Genomic DNA, 23,544 nt, shown 5'->3' with positions numbered 1-23,544 from the left:
ATCTAGGATTAAAAATCATTCAAAACAAACCAGTTCAAAATTTTACAATTACAACAAAATCATTCCTAAAAAATTAAGAGTTTGAAGCCTCATGCTTGAATTGCCAAATTGTTGATTCCAGTTAATTTTTTTTAAAGTTTGTCATTCAACACCTTTGTATGTGAAAGAGACAGCAATAACTCACTCCAATTTTCCCATTTACTTTGGGGAAGCACTTGTCTGTTCAGCGCCGCCCAACAGCAGTCTGGCTGAGAGTGGGAACTCATGATGGAGGAATTAGATAAATGCCTCACCACTTAATGACACCACCATTGGTGCTCCAACATACAAAGCCACTGAATAAAATCATTTTCTTTTAGAATATTGCTAATATGATGGTACAATAAATAATTATAAAATCATAGAATTAATCAATTTGGATACAACTTTTAAAACTGCTGTTGTATACGATTGAAGTATTTAAGTTTTGTCATATAATTGAAATAAATATATGTTGTGACAACAATAATATTCTTTAAGGGGTACAGAACAGGAGTTACAAATCCCATGACTCCAATTAAACTGACGCGGATGAAAAAGAATGGGAAATCCTGCAACATTACTGTCAAAAAAGGTGAAAGTGGATTTGCTGAATCTAGAACAATTCTTAAAAGTGACAAATAGCTAAAAATATAAATGGGGTAAACCCATCCTGTCATGAACACATTAGGAAGGCCTGCAACTCTCACTAACTCTATGGTATCCAACCAACTAATGAAACTAGTTACAAATAGTTCAGCTCGGTAGTCCTTCTTTGCTAGAACTTTTAGATAGGCTGGAACTTTGTGTTCTGATATGTTGTACTCAGTAACTGTTGAGTGTATACTCGATTGCAATACACTTTGAGGTTTATTTGATGTCCTTGGTGCCACAGAGGAAGCAAATTCATTTTCTGTCACTTGTCCAGTTGTCTGATTTTCCTCGTGTGCTCTGCCTTGCTGCGCAGCCACAGTTGAGATTTGTTCTATGTTTGTGAGCACTGGTCCATTGGACACAAAAACATCAACCCTACAATTAGCTGTGAAACACAGCAATGCATTAGTAAGTAAACAAAATGAATAAGATACTATTATTCTACATTTTAATTTCTACTTGTTGCATTGGAGATCATGATCATTTATAATATGATGAACTGCAGTTAAAATAATTTTCCATTTTTAATCCTCGAGTTTTCTATTAAAAGTCAACAAAAAAATTAAAATTTTCACAGCTGGTGAGAAACGTAATGATGATGAGCAGAAGGGTTGATGTTTTGATTAACGATCAGTTCATTTCAAAATAAGTTGACGTGGATCAGTGTAAAATATTACATAGAATATACAGCACAGAAACAGGTCCATGCTGGTCTTTATGCTCCGCACAAGCCTCCTCCCACGCTTCTTCATCTAATCCCATCAACATATCGTTCTATTATTTTCTCCCTCATGTGTTTATCTAGTTTCCCCTTAAATGCATCTATGCTAGTCGCCTCTACTACTCCTTGTGGTAGCAAGTTCCACATTCTATCCACTCTCTGGGTAAAGAAGTTTCTCCTGAATTCCCTATTGGATTTATTGGTGACTATCTTATATGCATGACCCCTATTTCTGGTCTCCCCCGCAAGTGGAAATATCTTCTCTATGTCAACCCTATCAAACCCTTTCATAAGTTTAACATAACTTCCCTGCTTTTCAATTCTATCCCTCTAGAAATGAACCCCAGTGCTTTGTTTGCTTTTTTAATGGCCTTATTAACCTGCGTCACTACTTTTAGTGATTTGTGTATCTGTACCCCCAGATCCCTCAACTCCTCTACCCCATTTAGACTATTATCCAAGCAGTATGTGACCCTCTTATTCTTCTTACCAAAATGTACCACCTCACACTTATCTATATCGAAATTCATTTGCCAATTACACACCCATTCTGCAAGTTTATTCATGCCTTCCTGTATTTTGTTGCAGTCCTCCTCGGTATTAACTACGCCTTCCAATTTGGTGTCATCCACAAATTTTGAAATTGTACTTCCAGTTCCAGAGTCCAAATTGTTTATGTAAATGGTATGCAACAGTAATCCCAGCAGCGATCCTTGTGGAACACCACTTCCCACCTTTTGCCAGTCTAAGTAATTATCTTTTACCCCTACTCTCTTTTCTGTTTTGTAGCCAGCTTGCTATCCATTTTGCTACTTGTCCCCTGACTCCATATGCTCCGAGTCTACTATGCTGTAACCTATCAAAGGCCTTTTGAAAATCCAAATATATTACATCTACTGCATTACCCTCGTCTACCGTTTCTGTTACTTCTTCAAATAATTCAATATGGTTGGTCAAGCATAACCTTCCCTTTTGAAATCTGTGCTGACTATTATTTATTATATTTTCAGTCTCGAGATGTTTTTCTATTACATCTTTGAGCAAAGATTCCATTATCTTTCCTACCACCGACATTAAGCTAATTGGTCTATAGTTCCCTGGACTTGTTCTATCTCCCTTTTTAAATATTCCCTTTTGTAATGAAATTTTATACAAACATACATAGACGCACACATACTATACATACGTGTACTCGCACACACATATATATACGCACATACGTATGTTATATATACACACACGCGCACACACGTGTTATATATATACACGCGCACGTACAGTCGTTATACACACGCGCACATACATTCGTTGCACATATGCACACGCGTGCGCATGTTCCGCATATGCACACGCGTGCGCGTGTTCCGCATATACACACACATACATACACATACACACACACATACATACACATACACACACACATACACATACACACATACACATATTACATATATATACACATATATAATATAATATAATATTGCCTCTGCTATCTCATCCCCAGAATCTTTTAATATAAGATGCTCTCCTGTAGAGGTATAACAGACTTCATGAAATCCTAAATATGTAGTTTCCTTTAATGACAGTATGGAATTAAAAATACCATCAAGTCTGCTTCTTCCGCAGGCTATGTGCAATTTACCCAATCACGGACTCTACCATATCTCTTTACTTTTCCAGGAGAAAGTTATGCAAAATCAAGCAAGACTTCAGAATACCTCTTCATTGCCACAGCTTTATATTAAACCTTGACCATCTGTCCTCCACTGGTGATACCTCCACCCCAGCAGTGCATAATGTAAAGCCAGTAATGAGGGATTTACTTGGTACATAGAAATGCTCATCACCGGTTATAGTAGCTAATATAGGATTTGGATAATAGGGAGTTCTTCATTAACAGCCTAGATTGTTGAAAAGATTGTTCTATCCTATTAGTCATTAGAAAAGTGGCTGTTTGCAATATGAGAATTGTGCAGCTGGATACATCAGAGCTATGAAGATATAACTACAGCCCTGCAGTCATGAATGAAGTTGATTCCAGTTATCCCTGTGTGTCTGCCTGGATTATTTTATGGAGCTGCAAGAGGTCCTAAAGTTAAACACCTGGAATTTCCAACAGAAACTGTCTTTTTCTGCTGATCTTCCTCCAGATTGGGAGAGACAGATAGCAGTACAGTAAGAAATAGTATGGTATTAGATGGGATCAGACTAAGAGAGAATACAAGAAGGTCTAAAATTGATTTACAGTGCATGTGTATAAATGCATGAAGTGGTAAACAAGGTTGGTGAGCTGCAGGCGCAATTAGCCACATGGGAATATGATGTCACGACGATAATGGAGACCTGGCTCAAAAAAGGGCAGGATTGGGTACTAAATATTCCTGGATACAAAATATTCAGGAAAGATAGAGAAGGAAAGAAAGGAGGGGGAGTGGTAGTATTGATTAAGGAGAATATTGCAGTGCTGGAGAGAGAGAGGATGTCCTGGAGGGGTCAAGGACAGAATCTATTTGGTTAGAGTTAAAAAACAATACAGCTGCCATTACACTACTGGGTGTATTCTATAGGCCACCAACTAGTGGGAAGGATAGAGGAGCAAATATGCATGGAAATTACGGAGATGTGCAAGAACCATAGAGTAGTGATAATGGGGGACTTCAACTATCCTAATATAGACTGGGATAGTAATAGTGTAAGGGACAAAGAAAGGGAAGAATTTTTGAAGTGTATTCAGGAGAACTTGCTTGACCAGTACGTTTCCGGCCCAACGAGGAAGGAGGCATTGATAGATCCGGTTCTAGGGAATGAGGTGGGCCAAGTAAACTAAGTGTCAGTAGGGGAACATTTAGGGAACAGTGATCATAGTGTCATAAGGTTTAGAGGAGCTATGGAAAAGGACAAGGACCACTCTAAAGTAAAAATACTCAATTGCAGGAGGGCTAATTTCAATGGGATGAGAATGGATCTGGCCCAGGTAAATTGGAATCAAAGAATGGCATAGACATAGACATATAGACATAGAAAATAAGAGCAAGAGTAGGCCATTCGGCCCTTCGAGCCTGCTCCACCATCCAATATGATCATGGCTGATCTTCTATCTCAATACCATATTCCTGCTCTCTCCCCATACCGCTTGATGCCTTTTGTGTCTAGAAATCTATCTATCTCCTTCTTAAATATATTCAGTGACTTGACCTCCACAGCCTTCTGTGGTAGAGAATTCCACAGGTTCACCACCCTCTGAGCGAAGAAATTTCTCCTCATCTCAGTCCTAAGTGTCCTACTCCGTATCCTGAGACTGTGACCCCTTGTTCTGGGCCCCCCAGCCAGGGGAAACATCCTTCCTGCATCCAGTCTGTCTAGCCCTGTCAGAATTTTATATGTTTCAATGAGATCTGCTCTCATTCTTCTGAACTCGAGTGAATACAGGCCGAGTCGACCCAATCTCTCCTCAGACGACAGTCCCGCCATCCCAGGAATCAGTCTGATGAACCTTCGCTGCACTCCCTCTATGGCAAGTATATCCTTTCTTAGGTAAGATGATCAAAACTGCACACAATACTCCAGGTGTGGTCTCACCAAGGCCGTGTATAACTGCAGTAAGACATCCTTGTTCCTATACTCAAATCCTCTTGCAATGAAGGCCAACATACCATTTGCCTTCCTAAGTGCTTGCTGATCTGCATATTTGCTTTCAGTGACTGGTGTACAAGGACACCAGGTCCGTTTGTACATCAACATTTTCCAATCTACCACCATTTAAATAATATTCTGCCTTTCTGTTTTTCCTTCCAAAGTGGATAACTTCATATTTATCCACATTATGCTGCATCTGCCATGTATTTGCTCACTCACTCAACTTGTCTAAATCGCCTTGAAGCCTCTTTGCATCCACCTCACAACTCACAATCCCACCTAGTTTTGTGTCGTCAGCAAACCTGGAAATATTACATTTGGTTCCCTCATCCAAATCATTAATATATATTGTGAGTAGCTGGGGCCCAAGCACTGATCCCGGTGGAACCCCACTAATCACCTCCTGCCACCCCGAAAAAGACCCATTTATTCCTACTCCCTGTTTCCTGTCTGTTAACCAATTTTCAATCCATGCCAGTATATTATCGCCAATCCCATGTGCTTTAATTTTGAACACTAACCTCCTATTGGGACTTTATCAAAGGCCTTCTGAAAATCCAAATAAACCACATCCACTGGTTCTCCCTTATCTAGTCTACCAGTTACATCCTCAAAAAACTCCAGTAGGTTTGTCAAACACGATTTCCTTTTCATAAATCCATGTTGACTTTGTCTAATCCCGTTGATATTTTCTAAGTGTCCTGTTATCACATCCTTTATAATCGACTCCAGCATTTTCCCTACTACTGATATTAGGCTAACCGGTCTGTAGTTCCCTGTTTTCTCTCTCCCTCCTTTTTTAAATAGTGGGGTTACATTTGCCACCCTCGAATCTGCTGGAACTGTTCCATAATCTATAGAATTTTGGAAGATGACAACCAATACATCCACTATTTCCATGGCTACCTCTTTTAGTACTCTGGGATGCAGATTGTCAGGTCCTCGGGATTTATTGGCTTTCAGTCCCATTAATTTCTCCAGCACTACTTTTTTTTACGAATTCTAATTCCTCCTTCTCACTAGACCCTAGGTTCCCTAGCACTTCTGGGAAGTTATTTGTGTCCCTCTTCCATGAAGACAGAACCAAAGTATTTGTTTAATTGGTCCGCCATTTCTTTGTTCCCCATTATAAATTCTCTCGTTTCTGTCTGTAAGGGACCTACATTTGTCTTCACTAATCTTTTTACATAATTGTAGAAGCTTTTACAGTCCACTTTTATGTTCCTTGCAAGTTTACTCTCATACTCTATTTTTCCCCTCTTAATCAATCTCTTGATCCTTTTTTGCTGAATTCTAAACTGCTCCCAATCCTCAGGCTTGCAGGCAGAAACTGTAATTGAACAATGGGCAGTCTTTAAAGAGGAGATGGTTCAGATACAGTCTAGGTACATTCCCACGAGGGAGTAAGGTAGGGCAAGTAAAACCAGAGCTCCCGGGATGACAAAAGAGATAGAGAGTAAGATAAAGCAGAAAAAAGGGGCATTTGACAGATGTCAGGTTGATAATACAAGTGAGAACGAGGCTGAATATAGAAAGTTGTTACATATTTTACATTTTATCACCTTTATTACTTTGTGCTAATGAAATAATTTGTAAAAAAAAAATCCTCATTGGTGCTAAAGATTTATTACTCATACGATATCTGTATTGGTAAATCCTGATCGATTGATCTTGTAAAATATAATGGTCTCCCAACCTTCCGCCATACCATCAGCGAGCGATTGACGGAAACACTGCAGAAATGGTGGAAACATGCCAAAAATGGTGTAAACAGAGCTGAATTCCAGAGGTGAGGGTGACTGAGTGTGACATCAAGGAGTCCGAGTAAAATCGAAGTCAATGGGAATCAGGGGGAAAACTCTCCAGTGGCTGGAGTCATACCTAGCACAAAGGAAGATGGTAGCGGTTGTTGAAGCCCAATCATCTCAGCCCCAGGACATTGTTGCAGGAGTTCTTCAGGGCAATGTCCAAGGCCCAACCATCTTCAGCTGCTTCATCAATGACCATCCCTCCATCACAAGCTCAAAAGTTGGGATGTTTGCTGATGATTGCATAGTGTTCAGTTCCATTTCCAACCCCTTAGATAATGAAGCAGTTCGTGCCCACATGCAGCAAGAGTTGGACAACATCCAGGCTTGGGCTGATAAGTGGCAAGTAACATTCGCGCCACACAAGTGCCAAGCAATGACCATCTTCAACAAGAGAGAGTCTAACCACCTCCCCATGACATTCAACAGCATTACCATCACCAAATCCACCACCATCAACATCCTGGGGTCACCATTGACCAGCAACTTAACTGGACCAGCCACATAAATACTGTGGCTACAAGAGCAGATCAGAGGCTGGGTATTTTGCAGCGAGTGATTCACCTCCATACTCCCCAAAGCCTTTCCACATTCTACAAGGCACAAGTCAGGAGTGTGATGGAATACTCTCCACTTGCCTGGATGAGTGCAGCTCCAACAACACTCAAGAAGCTCGACACCATCCAGGACAAAGCAGCTCGTTTTATTGGCACCCCATCCATCACCTTAAACATTCACTCCCTCCACCACTGGCGCACCGTGGCTGTGGTGTGTACCGTCTACAAGATGCACTGCAGCAACTCGCCTAGGCTTCTTCAACAGCACCTCCCAAACCCACAACCTCTAGAAGGACAGGGCAGCAGGCACCTGCACATTACCCTCCAAATAACACACCATGCTGACTTGGAAATATGTCACCATTCCTTAATTGTCGCTGCGTCAAAATCCTGGAACTCCCTACCTAACAGCACTGTGGGAGAACCTTCACCACACAGACTGCAACAGTTCAAGAAGGTGGCTCACCACCACCTTCTCAAGGGCAATTAGGGATGGGCAATAAATGCTGGCCTTGCCAGCGAAGCCCACATCCCATGAATGAATTTTTAAAAAGTCATTTATGCCGTTTCTCCAGGGTTTGTACCGATCTTTTACCAAAGTAATGGCGGGAGATTTGAAGAATCTCCCGGGGAAAATTCCAGTCCCGTTTCTCTTCTACAGGACCAATATATAAAGCTGACCATGTTCGATCTGGATTAATGAGAACACAGGGATCATAGTTAACTGTAATAAAAGCTATAGTGCCCTAAGCAATTTAACAATTGAAGCTGAGATGCATGCTTAAGGACATATAAAAGCATAAAAAAGCCCATTCAGCCAATCAAAGCTTATCCCTCCAGTGACTCTCTCAGTCTTATCCCTCCAGTGACTCTCTCAGTCTTATCCCTCCAGTGACTCTCTCAGTCTTATCCCTCCAGTGACTCTCTCAGTCTTATCCCTCCAGTGACTCTCTTGGTCTTGAATATCCTAAAATCTGTCTGTACTCCTATCTTCACATATTAGTCCAGATTATTTATGACTCTTTGCATGAAGTTCCTCAGGGTATATGATCGAAATGTAATTTCCACTCGTTTATATTTATGACCTTTGCTTTCTCTGTATATAATTTAAAATCTAGCACGGAGCCTGCACTTCCTGACTGCAACCTTGCTTGTCACAATTTTTGGTCATGCTTTTGTGTCAGCATTTACTATTGTAAATTGCTACGACAACATTTCCAATTGAACTTTGCTATGTCATCTGTCATAATGCATTTGCAGGCTCTGACCACTAAGTGGTTTTGTGGAGTCCATCTCTGGAGGCTATTACTCAACTCCATCATCATCTTGAATATTAAAAAAAACTTTATCAACTGACCATGGCAATTTACTAGTTTTAAAGCAAAAGCTTAACTTATCTAAGCCTTAACTTTAATATTTATCTTTAATATTTTAAATACTTCACTGAGGTCCCTTCAACCGTTTTACTTTTCTTCTGTCACAGGTAATGCCTGTTTAATTATTTTCACCATTCAATTTATTTAACTATTACACATATTACAAATACTGCAGTTAATAATCAGAAGCAATGACATTTCCCCTCATGTGTCTATTGGTCAGTTGTCAGTTTCACCAACTACGATAGCTCATTAGTACTGGAGAAATACGGGTTGCTATTTTAAATCAGAACAAATCAAGCAAATGAACTTGCAGTTGCTTACCATCAACACTTCCAGTCAGCTGCCACTTACGGAGGCTTTCAATGATGCTCACGAGAATCAGGCACGTTATAACCAGGGACACAGGAAGATCTGAGAAGGTTTTGAAACTCATTGAGTCACACTGCACCTTTTGAAAAGAGAGTGACAAATCAGCACAAAGTACTGAAGCAGTTGTAGTCCTCCCTGACGAACAGACATTTCTGTATTAATGATAATGTAATCTGCTTTCAGTTCTAGCTTTGGATTTAAAGTTGGTCTACTATCTATGCCAGAATAGAGTATTAAATCTTACAATTAGGCCTTTTCTAAAATGAGCAAGATTTAATGTTTAAACTGTAGTTTAAATAAAAATACCAATGCCAGTCCTCTTTTTTTCTTTTGCAATTTTCTTCTGAAACCAAAATAGCTGTTCCTCATGTGTGAACAGTGAGTGTGCAAGGTATCACAGTCAAACATGTGTGTCCTTACCAGACAATCACTGGATTACAACCAGGAATCATAGAATGGTTACAGCATGGAAGGAGGCCATTCGGCCCGTCGAGTCTGTGCCAGCTCTCTGCAAGAGCAATCCAGCTAGTCCCTCTCCCCCGCCCTATCCCCGTAGCCTTGCATATTTTTTCCCTTCAAGTATTTATCCGATTCCCTTGTGAAAGCCATGAGTGAATCTGCCTCCACCACCCCCTCATGCAGTGCATTCCAGATCACAAACACTTAACTTTAAGTACAGCCAGCCTTTCTAGTACCTCCACTTTATCAATTTTTAGCCCATCCAGTATCTCAACTAGCTCTTCACTTACTGTGATGTTGACAACATCTTCTTCCTTGGTAAAGACAGATGCAAAGTACTCATTTAGTAACTCAGCCATGCCCTGTGCCTCCATGCGTAGATCTCCTTTTTGGGCCCTTAATCAGCCCCACCACTCCTCTTACTACCCGTTTACTGTTTATATGCCTATAGAAGACTTTTGGATTCCCTTTTATATTAGCCGCCAATCTATTCTCATACTCTCTCTTTGCACCTCTTATTTCCTTTTTCATCTCGCCTCTGAACTTTCTATATTCAGTCGGTTCTCATCTGTGTTATCAACCTGAAATCTGTCATACACCCCTTTTACCGTTCCATCTTACTCTCTACCTCTTTTGTCATCCAGGGAGCTCTGGTTTTAGTTGCCCTACCTTTCTCCCTCATTGGAATGTACGTAGACTGTACCTGAACTATCTCCTCTTTAAAGGCCATCCATTGTTCAATTATTGTTTTGCCTGCCAATTTTTGTTTCCAATTTACCCGGGCCAGATTCGTTCTCATCCCATTGAAATTGGCCCTCCTCCAATTGAGTATTTTTATTTTAGAGTGGTCCTCGTATAAGGAGTATGAAACCTCAAGGATTCCACTCCCCCTCCCCTGGTCAGTGGCACTGTAGCCAATTGTAGCGGCCTTGCTATCAATCCAGTTGAGATCAGCTAACTTGGCACAGATCAGAAATCAAACCTGGGATCTCCCTGGTCTGTATGGCTCAGCACCAGGCAGTGTATCCACACATTTAATCATTGGCAAAGCTCAGTGTATTATTTTAGGATTTAATAACTTCAATTGTGTCTTCTTTAAACTTTTTTTTTTAAAAAGTGCTCAAATTTCTGTGATCATCTGGTGGGAATATAAATACGGGCAAAGAATTCTCAAGATTTCCCAATTAACGGGATTTCCAGTGAACACATGCATAGAAACTACAAAAATTGCTGCCAAAATCCTCCAAGATTCAAGGAGGAAGTATTTTCCAGGAGAATCTCATCAACAATTTTGTAGCAGTACAGAGCAACAAGGACACAGGAGCAAGAAATAACACTAATGAATGGAGATGGGGAAGGAGAGAGAAAGAAAGGCCCAGAATTTTCTCAGCGCTTCCAGCGAAGTTACAATGGTGGAACGGGAGAAGCTCCAAGGAAATTACAGGCCAAAGGAACAGAAGAGGAGGAAGGAAACTCAGAAAGAGAAGAACAGCCAGGAGAAGTTCCTCAATGACTCAGTGGGTTTAGTGTACTGTGTGTTGAGCTATACAATCAAGAAGATTCTACGTTCAGGCAGTGAAATTTGACATACAATGATCTGGGATGTGAAGGGTAGCGGGTAGCGTATCATAGCAGTTATGTTACTGAACTAGTATTCCAGAGGCCTGGAATAATAATCCGGAGTCACGCGTTCAAATTCCACCACGGCAGCTGGGGAATTTAACTTCAATTAAATAAAATCTGGAATAAAAAGCTAGTATCAGTGATAGTGACCAAGAAACTACCGGATTGTCGTAAAAACCCATCTGGTTCACTAATGCCCTATGGGGAAGGAAACCTGCCGTCCTTACTCGGTCTGGCCTATATGTGACTCCAGATCCACAGCAATGTGGTTGATTCTTACCTGCCCTCTGAAATGTCCTAGCAAGCCACTCAGTTGTACAATCCCACTACAAAAGGTCATAAAAATAAAACCGGACAGACCACCCGGATTTGGACCAATAGACACCGAACACGACAAAAGCAAAGGCAAACCAAGCCCAGTCGATGCTGCAAAGTTCTCCTCACTAACATCTAGGGACTTGTGCCAAAATTGTGACAGCTGTCCCACAGACTAGCCAAGCATCAGCCTGACATAGCCATACTCACAGAATCATACCTTTCAGCCAACGTCCCAGACTCATCCATCACCATCCCTGGGTATGTCCTGTCCCACCAGCAGAACAGACCCACAAGAGGTGGCGGTACACTGGAATACAGTCAGGAGGGAGTGGCCCTGGGAGTCCTCAACGTTGGCTCCGGACCCCATGAAATCCAATGGTATCAGGTTAAACATGGGCAAGGAAACCTCCTGCTGATTACCAACTACCGCTCTCCCTCAGCTGATGAATCAGTCCTCCTCCATGTTGAGCACCACTTGGAGGAAGCACTGAGGTTAGCAAGGGCACAGAATGACCTCTGGGTGGGGGACTTCAATGTCCATCATGAAGAGTGGCTCGGTAGCACCACTACTGACCGAGCTGGCCGAGTCCTGAAGGAAATAGCTGCCAGACTGGGCCTGCAGGAGGTGGTGAGCGAACCAACCACGAGGGAAAAACCTACTTGACCTCGTCCTCACCAATCTACCTGTCGCAAATGCTTCTGTCCATGACAGTATTGGTAGAAATGATCACCACACAGTCCTTGTGGAGATGAAGTCTTGTCTTCACACTGAGGACACCATCCTACGTGTTGTGTGTCACTATCTCCATGCTAAATGGGATAGATTCAGAACAGATCTAGCAGCTCAAAATTGGGCATCCATCAGGCGCTGTGGGCCATCAGCTGCAGAATTGTATTCTATCACAATCTGTAACCTCATAGCCCGGCATATCACTCACTCTTGTATTACCATCAAGTCATTACCTGGCTCAATGAGGAGTGTAGGAGCAGCACCAGGCACACCTAAAAACAAGGTTCCAACCTGGTGAAGCTACAACACATGCATACTAAACTGCAGAAGCAGCATTCCATAGACAGAGCTAAGCGATCCCACAACCAACGGATCAGATCAAAGCTCTGCAGGACATTGAAGTCCCCCACCCAGAGTACATTCTGTGCCCTTGCTACCCTCAGTGCTTCCTCCAAGTGGTGTTCAACATGGAGGAGGACTGATTCATCAGCTGAGGGAGGGCGGTAGGTGGTAATCAGCAGGAGGTTTCCTTACCCATGTTTGACCTGATGCCATGAGATTTCATGGGGTCCAGAGTCAATGTTGAGGACTCCCAGGGCCACTCCCTCCTGACTGAATATCACTGTACCGCCACCTTTGGTTGGTCTGTCCTGCTGGTGAGACAGGACATACCCAGGGATGGTGATGGAAGATTCTGGGACGTTGGCTGAAAGGTATGATTCTGTGAGTATGGCTATGTCAGGCTGTTGCTTGACTAGTCTGTGGGCCAGCTCTCCCAATTTTGGCACAAGTCCCCAGATGTTAGTGAGGAGGACTTTGCAGGGTTGACTGGGCTTGGTTTGCCTTTGTCGTGTCCGGTGCCTAGTGGTCCGATGCCGGGTGGTCCGTCTGGATTTATTCTTATTGTGACTTTTTTTAGTGAGATTTTACAACTGAGTGGCTTGCTGGGCCATTTCAGAGGGCAATTAAGAATCAACCACATTGCTGTGGGTCTGGAGTCACATATAGGCCAGACCAGGTAAGGACATTAGTGAACCAGATGGGTTTTTACGACAATCTGGTAGCTTCATGGCCACCATTACTGATGCTAGTATTTTAATTCCAGATTTTATTTAATTAATTGAATTTAAATTCCCCATCTGCCGTGGCGGGATTTGAACTCATGACTCTGGATTACTAGTCCAGTAACATAACCACTATGCTACAGTCCAGTCATGAATGGTGGTGGACAATTTAACAACTAACGGGAGGAGGAGGCTCCGTGAACATCCCCATCCTCAATGATGGCAGAGTCCAGCACCTGAGTGCAAAAGACAAGGCTGAAGCATTTGCAACCATCTTCAGCCAGAAATGCCGAGTGGATGATCCTTCTCGGCCTCCTCCCGATGTCCCCACCATCACAGAAGCCACAGAAGTCTTCAGCCAATTCCAGAACAGGCTGCACCTCTAGCCAAGCTGTTCCTATACAGCTACAACACTGGCATCTACCCGACAAAGTGAAAAATTGCCCAGGTATGTCCTCACCACAAAAAGCAGGACAAATCAAATCCGGCCAATTACCACCCCATCAGTCTACTCTTCATCATCAGCAAAGTGATGGAAGGTTTCGTTGAAAGTGCTATCAAGCAGCACTTACTCACAAATAACCTGCTCACCCATGCTCAGTTTGGGTTCCGCCAGGACCACTCGGTTCCAGACCTCATTACAGCGTTGGTCCAAACATGGACAAAAGAGCTAAATTCCAGAGGTGAAGTGGGAGTGACTGCCCTTGACTTCAAGGCAGCATTTGACCGAGTGTGGCATCAGGGAGCCCGAGTAAAATTGAACTCAATGGGAAAACCCTCCAGTGGCTGGAGTCATACCTAGCACAAAGGAAGATGGTAGTGGTTGTTGGAGGCCAATCATCTCAGCCACAGGACATTGTTGCAGGAGTTCCTCAGGGCAGCGTCCTCAGCCCAACCACCTTCAGCTGCTTCATCAATGACCTTCCCTCCACCAGAAGGTCAGGAATGGGGATGTTCGCTGATGATTGCACAGTGTTCAGTTCCATTCGCAACCCCTCAGATACTGAAGCTGTCCGAGCCTGCACGCAGCAAGACCTGGACAACATCCAGGCTTGGGCTAATAAGTGGCAAGTAACATTCGCGCCAGACAAATGCCAGGCAATGACCATCTCCAACAAGAGAGAATCTACCAACCTTCCCTTGACATTCAACGGCTTTACCATCGCCGAATCCCCCACCATCAACATCCTGGGGGTCACCATTGAACAGAAACTTAACTGGACCAGTCATATAAATACCGTGGCTACAAGAGCAGATCCGAGGCTGGGTATTCTGTGGCAAATGACTCACCTCCTGACTCCCCAAAACCTTTCCACCATCTACAAGGCACAAGTCAGGAGTGTGATGGAATACTCTCCACTTGCCTGGATGATTGCAGCTCCAACAACACTCAAGAAGCTCGACCCCATCCAGGACAAAGCAGATCGTTTGATTGGCACCCCATCCACCACCTTAAACATTCACTCCCTCCACCACTGGCGCACCGTGGCTGCAGTGTGTACCATCTACAAGATGCACTGCAGCAACTCGCCCAGGCTTCTTCCACAGCACCTCCCAAACCTGGGACCTCTACCACCTAGAAGGACAAGTGCAGCAGGCGCATGGGAACAACACCACCTGCACATTCCCTTCCAAGTCACACACCGTCCTGACTTGGAAATATATCACCATTCCTTCATCGTCGTTGGGTTAAAATCCTGGAACTCCCTACCTAACAGCACTGTGGGAGAACCTTCACCACACGGACTGCAGCAGTTGAAGAAGGCGGGTCACCACCACCTTCTCAAGGGCAATTAGGGATGGGCAATAAATGCTGACCTTGCCAGTGATGCCCACATCACATGAACGAATAAAAAAAAGTAGTAACACATGAGTTCAGCTTTCGACAAGCAAGGCTTTTGTGGTTCAAAAGACAGCCAGTATGAATTAGAAGAGAAGTTAGTGGATTCTGTGTTGTCACAGTGAGAACAGTTGGCACCATCACAGCACTACACAGTATGGCTCAGAGAAGAATCTTGCATGGTGTCTAGAATGCAGGGTTAATCCATTGTATCTCAGCCAACTCTTTACTATGTAATCTACCTGCACCCTTCTGTTCTTATGAGCATCCCGTCAGCTTTAGTCACCAAACCAAATATCTATTAAGGTAACTATAGATCTGATTTTCCTGATTGGGGTGCAAATGATCCATGGTCCTGATGATTGCAGGCAATCTCACACCGGTAGCAGTAAACAGACCCTGCTGATTCCATAGGTTCAGGTAACATGCATAATCTGAATAAGCTTTCTGCACATTTTTCCATTGCACAGGGAACATCAAATAACCTGAAGGCACAGGGAATCAGGAGTGCAGCAGCTCTTAAAGGGCTGCTGGTCTCTTAAAGTGAGGCAATGGTTTTTGTTTGAATGCTGACATACTGGAGAACAGGGCTGGAGGAGCTCCCAGAATGGCATGTCCATGAAGGAGAGCCTGGCAGTTTTATTGGCAGAGGTACCCCTGAGAAAAGCAGCAATCTTGAGCCAAGGGAAATCCTCCATATAGAGCCAGTGTACACCAAGCATGGCAGGAGGTGGGCAGTCATGTGAATGCTAACTACTCAGTACATCACCTATAGGACAAATGGGCAAAATACTTTCTGGACTGAGGAAGAGTGCAAAGGTTGGAAAATCTAATAAATGTCCACTTAAAGCAACAGGATGGTGGACTATAGATGCACCAAACACTCAACCCAAAGTACGCTGCCATATTTTCCCTCTGCTTTTCCACAGCACCATACTTCCATTTAGCGTATAATTATTGCATTTTTTAAAAACCAAAATGCATCACCTCACACTGATTGACATTAAATTCCATTTGAGACCTTTTCCCCCCATCGTCTCAATATCCCTTTGCAGTTTCCTTTGGTATTCTAAATAATTAACTATGGCTCCTATTTTGGTATCATCTGCAAATTTCAACACCTCTCTCTAGGCCTATATCTAAATTAATGGTGTGCACAGTGAGCAGAAGTGGCCCTAGAACTGAACCCTGAGGGGCATCACTACCCACTTCAAACCAGTCAAAACCTGTAGAGCAGGACAGGATGGTTACATCTTCTTTGGAATGTTTGGTGATGACTTATTGGCCACAAGAGACTGTTGGCATAATGGGTAAGTATGTAGAGATAGTAGTGAAGGCAGAGGGATTTGGCCCAATATGTTGGAATGGGGCAAGTTGACTGCAGAGAGGACCATATGACTGTTTGTGTAAAGGCTCAAGGCTGCTATTAATTAAAATTCCTGTCAATAACTCTTCCACACACCAGTCTGCCTGGCCAACTTTTCCTTCCAATTCTTCATCCGCCAAAGCCAGGACAACCATTGGCAGGCCCAATGAAATTCTTATGCTGAGCACTGTGCTTCCAGCTACTGGGGGCAAATGGTGGCAGTCCAAATGTTGCAATTGGGGATATGCACTAAATGTAGAAAAAAAAACAGCAGTAAGCTCCTATGATCAGGTGTTTACCTTACATATCTAGTTATGCAATAATATGACCTAGGCCCATAATATTGAGACCCCCTCATTGCATGTACTGAATAATGTTCCTTCATGTGCATTTCTCCTATCATCTGGAAGGCAGACTGATAAACATTGTAGTTTTTTTTTATTCGTTGATGGGATGTGGGCGTCGCTGGCAAGGCCAGCATTTATTGCTCATCCCTAATTGCCCTTGAGAAGATGGTGGTGAGCCGCCTTCTTGAACTGCTACAGTCCGTGTGGTGAAGATTCTCCAACAGTGCTGTTAGGTGGGGAGTTCCAGGATTTTGACTCAGCGACAATGAAGGAACGGTGATACATTTCATCAGTGGGAATCCCATCTTCAACCCAACCTGCATACTTATTTTTGCCCATGTTCCTCAGTCCCATTTGTGCTAACCCGTCAGCAGTTCAATTACCCCTGGCAATCAATCTAAGTCTTCCCTCTTCATTACATTTTGGAAGGTAGCTGGATTTACGAAATCTATTATTTATGAAGTCATGAGCTGGATCTACAGTACCCACACCCACCAGGTTAATAATCTCCACATTTCTCTCTGCCAATTCAACTGTATTCTGGTGCTGCTTCTCCCTATGCCTTGTGACTGCTTTGCTGTAACTTCTCAACAGCCTCAAACATAAGCAATGCAAATTAATGCAAAGCAATACTTTCTATTTTCTGCCTCTAACCCCACTTTCCACACCTCCAACTAGAGTGCTCTTTGACATTTGGTGGCCCTACTTCATATTGATCTCTTGCATTATGCTAGTAGCATCTGCCATTTGTCTCTGTTGGTTCAATTTAAACTTTAAAAACAGCCTATTTTTGGCCTAAGAAAGATCTTTGTCGCATTTTAGAACACCATTTCTCTGTCAATGGTTGTATCAGACTGCCCTTCAGCGGGTTGGGCCCTCTAGAACTGAGAATGCACATCTCGAGTTCCATAACTCTAGGCCAAAAATTATCCTATTTAGTAGTAACACTACACACTGGAATTTACGATATTCAGACAACGCCTTGGGGTCAATTTTAGGATGGCCGAGCGGGTGCGTTTGTGGCGGGGGGTTCCTAAAATTGAGGAATCCCGGAGCGGGTCTGGAGCCCGGCTCCAACCCGCCCACTTCCGGGTTCCCCAATGAGGCGAATCAGTGCGTGCACAGCCCCCGCCTGCGGGACTCCCATCGGCAATTAAAGCCACGGGATGACAGTTTAGATAGTTAGGGAAGTACTTGAGGTCGTTGACAGACCTCATTGGGAAGAGATTTTAGCAGGGATGTGATTTTGGACTCTCCTCAGCGTGTTTCCCATGCTGTGGGAAACACTCCCTGTTGTTGCAGACGTGTTTCAGTCAGCAGCCATTGGGAGATGCAAAGGATTCCTTGACAGTTGGGGGAAATACCTCATTCATTGCAGCAGGGCACTCTGTCACCTCAATCAAAGTTTTGCTGCCACACCGTTTTCTCCACACTCAAAATTATTACATCATACCCTAAACTCTGCTGTCCAAACACATTTACCTACTTTGCGGACCCCCTCACACTCACACCGTCAGGATTGGGGGGGGGTTCCATAGCTGCATTCATCACTCCATTGGAGGACGAGCAACATCACCAGCCTCACCAGGCACGCCGTCCACCTCCGCCACGTGGAGCTACACAACACAGCGCTGCACAACAGGCACCTGCACAAAGTAGTCGTGTAACTACACATACACCCACTGTAGGGTGACCCACTGGATGGCATCAAGGGTGTTCATGGAGAACCTCATGAAAGGGCCTTATAGCACAAGCCAGTCAAGAATGGTCAAGACGTGGCAATAGTGGTGACAATATAATATGTAATGTGAGTTGATCAGGAATCAAATATTAGTAAAATCCATGACAAACCATCAAACGCCCTTGTGCATCCCCTTCATGCTCACGACAAATTTGCCTTACACTTCCTACTACACATACGTGATGCATGCTCTGTGGCTGCAGCACAGGTAGTGGCAGGTTGGGTGAGGCTGACCATGAAAGAGATGCATCTGTGGGTGTATGAGACAGAGCCATGAGATTGTATGAGGATTGGGTTGAGCAGTCGTGGTGGGATGAGTACTGGGGAGGTGAGGAAGTGCAGGTAAGATGAGGATGAGGGTTCAGTGGGTGTGAGGAGTGATGTGATAGAGTTGTGCTGGCAGTGCAGAAGGAGATGTGGGGTGAGGGCGGTGATGTGGCAGACAGAGTGTAGGGGAATGAGTAAGAGTACTCACTTCGGCTGACCTGGTTAGGTCATTGAAGCGCCTCCTGCACTGTATGCAGGTGTGTGATATGTTGGTGGTGCTGGTGACCTCCTCTGCCACCTTGAGCCAGGCCTTCGTGGTGGCAGAGGCAGGCCACTTCCTCCTGTCCGCCGGGTGGAAGATCTCCCTCCTCCTCCTCCTCACCCCATCCAGTAAGACCTGGAGTGAGGCTTCATTAAACCTGGGAGCAGCCTTCCCCCTGGGCTGCTCCATGCTGTAATTTTGCCTATTTTCTGCAGCATCAGTCAGTGGAGGACTGCCCCTTTAAATAGGGCTCCTCCAGCTGACAGCCTATGATGCGGGTGCACAGTCCACCCACTGCGCAGCTTTCCAGCGCGAAACTCGGAAGCCAAGGTAAGTGACTTCAATTTACTTACGATCGCGTGGTGAACCCACCAATTTTACTGGGCGGGTTACCCACTAACTAATAAAATTTACTTAAATAATTTTGCAGATATTAGGCAAATAGTACCAAGTGCAAGAAGAAATCATCATGGTTTACAGTCCATTATGGCGTACAATTCCATAAGTAATACCTTCTTTTTGACTCGCTTTAAACTCTACACCAACATCATCTTTTGGTTTTGTGAAGCACTCCCTTCACGAGAATAATACAGCAGAGGCATCCATTACAAAGCTTCTTCTTTCTGACTTCTTGCTCCTATTTTCTATGTTTCTATATAGGGGTAGATATTTCCCTTCAGCGCCAAGGCGGAAGAGCTCGGTCGGACGGAAGCCTTATCAAAAAATTATGCACAAGTTGATCAAGATTTTCCGTCCATTCAATTTAATCAACAGAAAATCTTGAGCAGCTTGTGCCTGCTTTTGCAATAAGGGTTTCCGTCCTGCCAAGCTCTTATGCCTGGCTTTGAAGAGGAAAATCTACCCTGTACTTCCCAATTGCTTCTGAGCCCAATTCCCAATTTCAACACAACCTGGTCTTAATGGAAATAATTTTAATTTAACCTCAGTCTTTCAACAGTTTGAATATAGTCATATACAACTTAGAGTAATTTATTAGATTAAATTTACCAGCATCGTCATATAAAGGTGTAGCAAAATGGAATGGAATGAAGTTGTAATAATTTAGACCAGTGGCATCATCTGCAAGCAATACTTTTCATATTTCATGAACATTGCATCATATTCTCAATCTTGTATTATGGAGCAATAACCCACAATATCAAGTTCAGCTTTGCATGTGTAGCAAAATAATTAAAATAATATAAATACAGAAAACATTCTGAAGATCCTGGTGATATGATAGTGGTGCCATAATTCAGGCATGATTTTTTTGCTGTTGAGTCATCAGGTCAGTTTACTAATGGACATGAATCATGTTCAATGTAAATTCACAATGTGCTGTCTATGAAGGTATTGAACATTTTTTTTGTATTTATGGAATTTATTAACATGCTTCTAAACTATAGATCTCTCTTTTTTGTAATAAAAGTGTGTGTGCTGTCTATAATCTATGTCATAATCAAATGACTAGTTCCTAACAACACACAGAACTTATACCAGATGTGACGAAGTTCTGTACGCCACTTAACACTGTGTACATACACAGTCAATCATATGCCTCTTAGATCACTGTTGGCATGGTAAATTGAATTCACTGTTGATTCAACAGGCAGTGTACTTGAATAATAGCAACCATCACCTGAAGTAATAAGTTAGCAGAGCAGGAGCAATGTATTGTGTTAACTGCTTCTGATGATGGTTTGTTTTTCAGTATTGCAATAACTCAATCTGCAGCAAATCAATGAACTGCCACCCTGTAAACATAATGTTATCTATAATTTCTCATCTTATGGTGATTTGACAACAATTCAATGAACATACGATCACTAGGTATTATATAACCAATGACAGCAAAACTTTATTTTGTAAAGTTGCCTGCATTTTAGATAGAAGCACAATATAAATGATAAGCAATTAAAGATCCATTACCTGTGAACCTGCAATTATAAACCCAAAGCAAGGTAGTGTTGTGAGAATCAGGTGCATGAGCAAGGCTGGCTGCCTGAAACACATAAAAAGGCTCTGCTAAATATGAATATTCCAAGCATGTTGCAAATAGTGCAGTGACTGTCAGAACTTTATTCACTGGCTACATGTTAATGATTTTTTTAAAACTGTATAGAAAAATTGAACTCCATTTTTTAAAAATTGAACAACAAAAAATTCACTCCCAACAGAAAATCACCTTTTGATGCAAAGCTTTTAAAATTATTTAATTGCCCTGAAACTATTTTCTTAAACACTAAAATGGAATACAGATCAGTGTAGAACAAATAATTAGGTAATGTTTATGTTAGATAATACTTGATAGAGGATTACTCACTGATCATAGGGGTGAACCATTGTTAAAGAAAAAGAAAGGCTTATAAAAACAACTTGGTTTTAACAAGAATTACTTGACTATAGTGCAATCAAGGAGCTCAGAGACATTGTAAACCACCGTTGTGGATTCTGTTTTGGTTCCAGAGCAGTTAAAAATCGTGGACAGCTTGGGGTTCCTCTCTCGATTTTGGTCAGTCATAAAATGGGGGACACCTGCCTTGCTTTTTCAGTTCTGATGAGCGGTTTCTGTCCAAAAAATGAATCTTCCTATGCAGGTTCTAATGGATCTGCTGTATATTAGCAGTTTTCTCTTTTTTTTGCAACATTCATTGAGCTGCACAGTTATTAGAGTTGAACAAGGAACGATGGGCATTGCTGGCAAATTGTAATCTTGCAGTCTTTACTTTTACTCTTTTTTTAAAAAAAAGAAAAAAGGAAGAATTTGCAATTATTAATGCTATATCACATTATGATGATATTTCAAAGCACTTCACAGTTACCTACCTATTATTTTAAATTGCATTCATATGCAGGCAAAACAGCAGCCAATTTGCTCACAGCAAATGAGATGAATGACCAGCTATATTTTTTTTGATTAACTGAGAATAAGTCACAGAGCCAGAATTTAAAACTAGTTCCCTGGTTGATGACTTAAATAGTAAATGTGAGCATAATTAAAGCACAGGAAGGAATATTTGTCTGTCTACAGTTAATGTCAACATGAAGCATTCTGGCGACAATTATTACATGGGGTAGGCATGCCTTAAAATTCACCTTATCCCACCCAAATAACAACCATAAATAATAACCCCAACTTCAGATAGACATCTTTAATTGTGCAGTATTTCCATTTTTTACACCAGTTGAGACTTTTAATTTAGTGCCAGATTATTGGCAGTTATACACTCTGGACAAAGAACAGAGTTGTGACCAGCAAAGATAATTTTACTTAGGACCCTTGCAGCTAGCAGAAAATGAAAAATGTAATTCCATCAGTCTGGATTTAAATTCATGTGCAGAGATGAAAGACTAAGATTCTCAACTCATCTGACTGCCCAATACCCCAGATATAAGAACATCTTTCCCTATGAGGCAGATAATAAGTCATCTGTGACTTTGTCTTTCATTAGTCATTTGGTTAGCCTCGGTTATATGTTATCATAACAGGAATGGATAAAGCAGTAAGTATCAAATAATTCCTAAAAGTGCATGTCATACATTTCCAATAATCCCAAAATACCTACCATTCTTTCACTTCAGACAGAATGCGCTTCTTGAACATCAGAAACTTCACTGGAACCCAAACGATCAAAGACACACATGCGACATATGCAACTGAACAGGCCAATATAAGCTGATATGATTTAAGATCCAAACTCTTTCCCATGACAATGGAGGCAAACTGCTCTGCTACAACAATCGTCGGAACACATAGAGCAGCAAACTGCAGGACTTCAAACACCACAAACTTGATTTTCTTTTCTAAAGTCATTTTGTTTTTTTTTAATGTGAACTCCACTCAACAATTTAATCTCTTCATAATGGTTACGCACAATTTGTGCCACTTCTTCATACTCTGCCTAAGATTACTGCAATAATAGTCTAAATATAGATCTTTATTGCCCCATGACATAAGGACTTCGTCTTCTGTGCCACAAATGTTACTGAGTAACTGAAATTGGTAGCTATTCTTTGAAATTTTCAAATATAGATACATTTAAAATCCTTGAAAAATGGATTGCGTACATACTTGGTCTAAAGAGGAACAGTTTTCAGGTCATTATTGTTCCTGAAAACAAAACAGCCATCTGATATTATAAGTTTATAGATCCCGAAAACTGTAAAACAAGTCTCCCAGAGTGAATGCTAATGTAATTGGAGCTCAGGTAACACAATTTAAACAGTTCAGTAACTGATTTTACAGAGGGCATGCTAAAAATGCAATTGGTTTGAAAATTATGCTGCTTTCTGTGACCTCAAAATATTTTAATTTATGATTAAATGCATACTTTATTGCCGGTTAAAGGGGTATTCTTACTGTTGACATTTCTTCATTAATA

General features: G+C 42.2%; 1 protein-coding gene across 1 annotated transcript; it reads right to left on the bottom strand.

Annotated features, from left to right (window-relative positions):
- Window positions 1-428: 428 nt before the first annotated feature.
- LOC137332385 (transmembrane protein 236-like) lies at window positions 429-22,976 on the bottom strand. The gene is made up of 4 exons (XM_067996175.1): window positions 22,729-22,976; window positions 21,092-21,164; window positions 9,098-9,224; window positions 429-1,057 (listed from the first exon to the last, which is right to left on the bottom strand). The coding sequence occupies exons 1-4, from the start codon at window positions 22,974-22,976 to the stop codon at window positions 429-431; spliced, it is 1,077 nt and encodes a 358-aa protein (XP_067852276.1).
- Between the last annotated feature and the right edge of the window lie 568 nt (window positions 22,977-23,544).

The sequence above is a fragment of the Heptranchias perlo genome, chromosome 2, assembly GCF_035084215.1.
Source record: "Heptranchias perlo isolate sHepPer1 chromosome 2, sHepPer1.hap1, whole genome shotgun sequence".
Classification (NCBI taxonomy): Eukaryota; Metazoa; Chordata; class Chondrichthyes; order Hexanchiformes; family Hexanchidae; genus Heptranchias; species Heptranchias perlo.
The sequence above is the reverse complement of the archived record's forward strand: the minus strand, read 5'-3'. Positions and strand labels throughout refer to the sequence as shown.

Excerpts from the sequence above, each read along its gene's own strand:
- LOC137332385 (XM_067996175.1), bottom strand. The coding sequence starts at position 22,976 with ATGACTTTAGAAAAGAAAATCAAGTTTGTGGTGTTTGAAGTCCTGCAG. Across the intron at positions 9,225-21,091 it reads TTATAATTGCAGGTTCACAG|GTGCAGTGTGACTCAATGAG; the intron begins GTAATGGATCTT and ends TCTTTTCAAAAG. Across the intron at positions 1,058-9,097 it reads GCTGACTGGAAGTGTTGATG|CTAATTGTAGGGTTGATGTT; the intron begins GTAAGCAACTGC and ends TGTGTTTCACAG.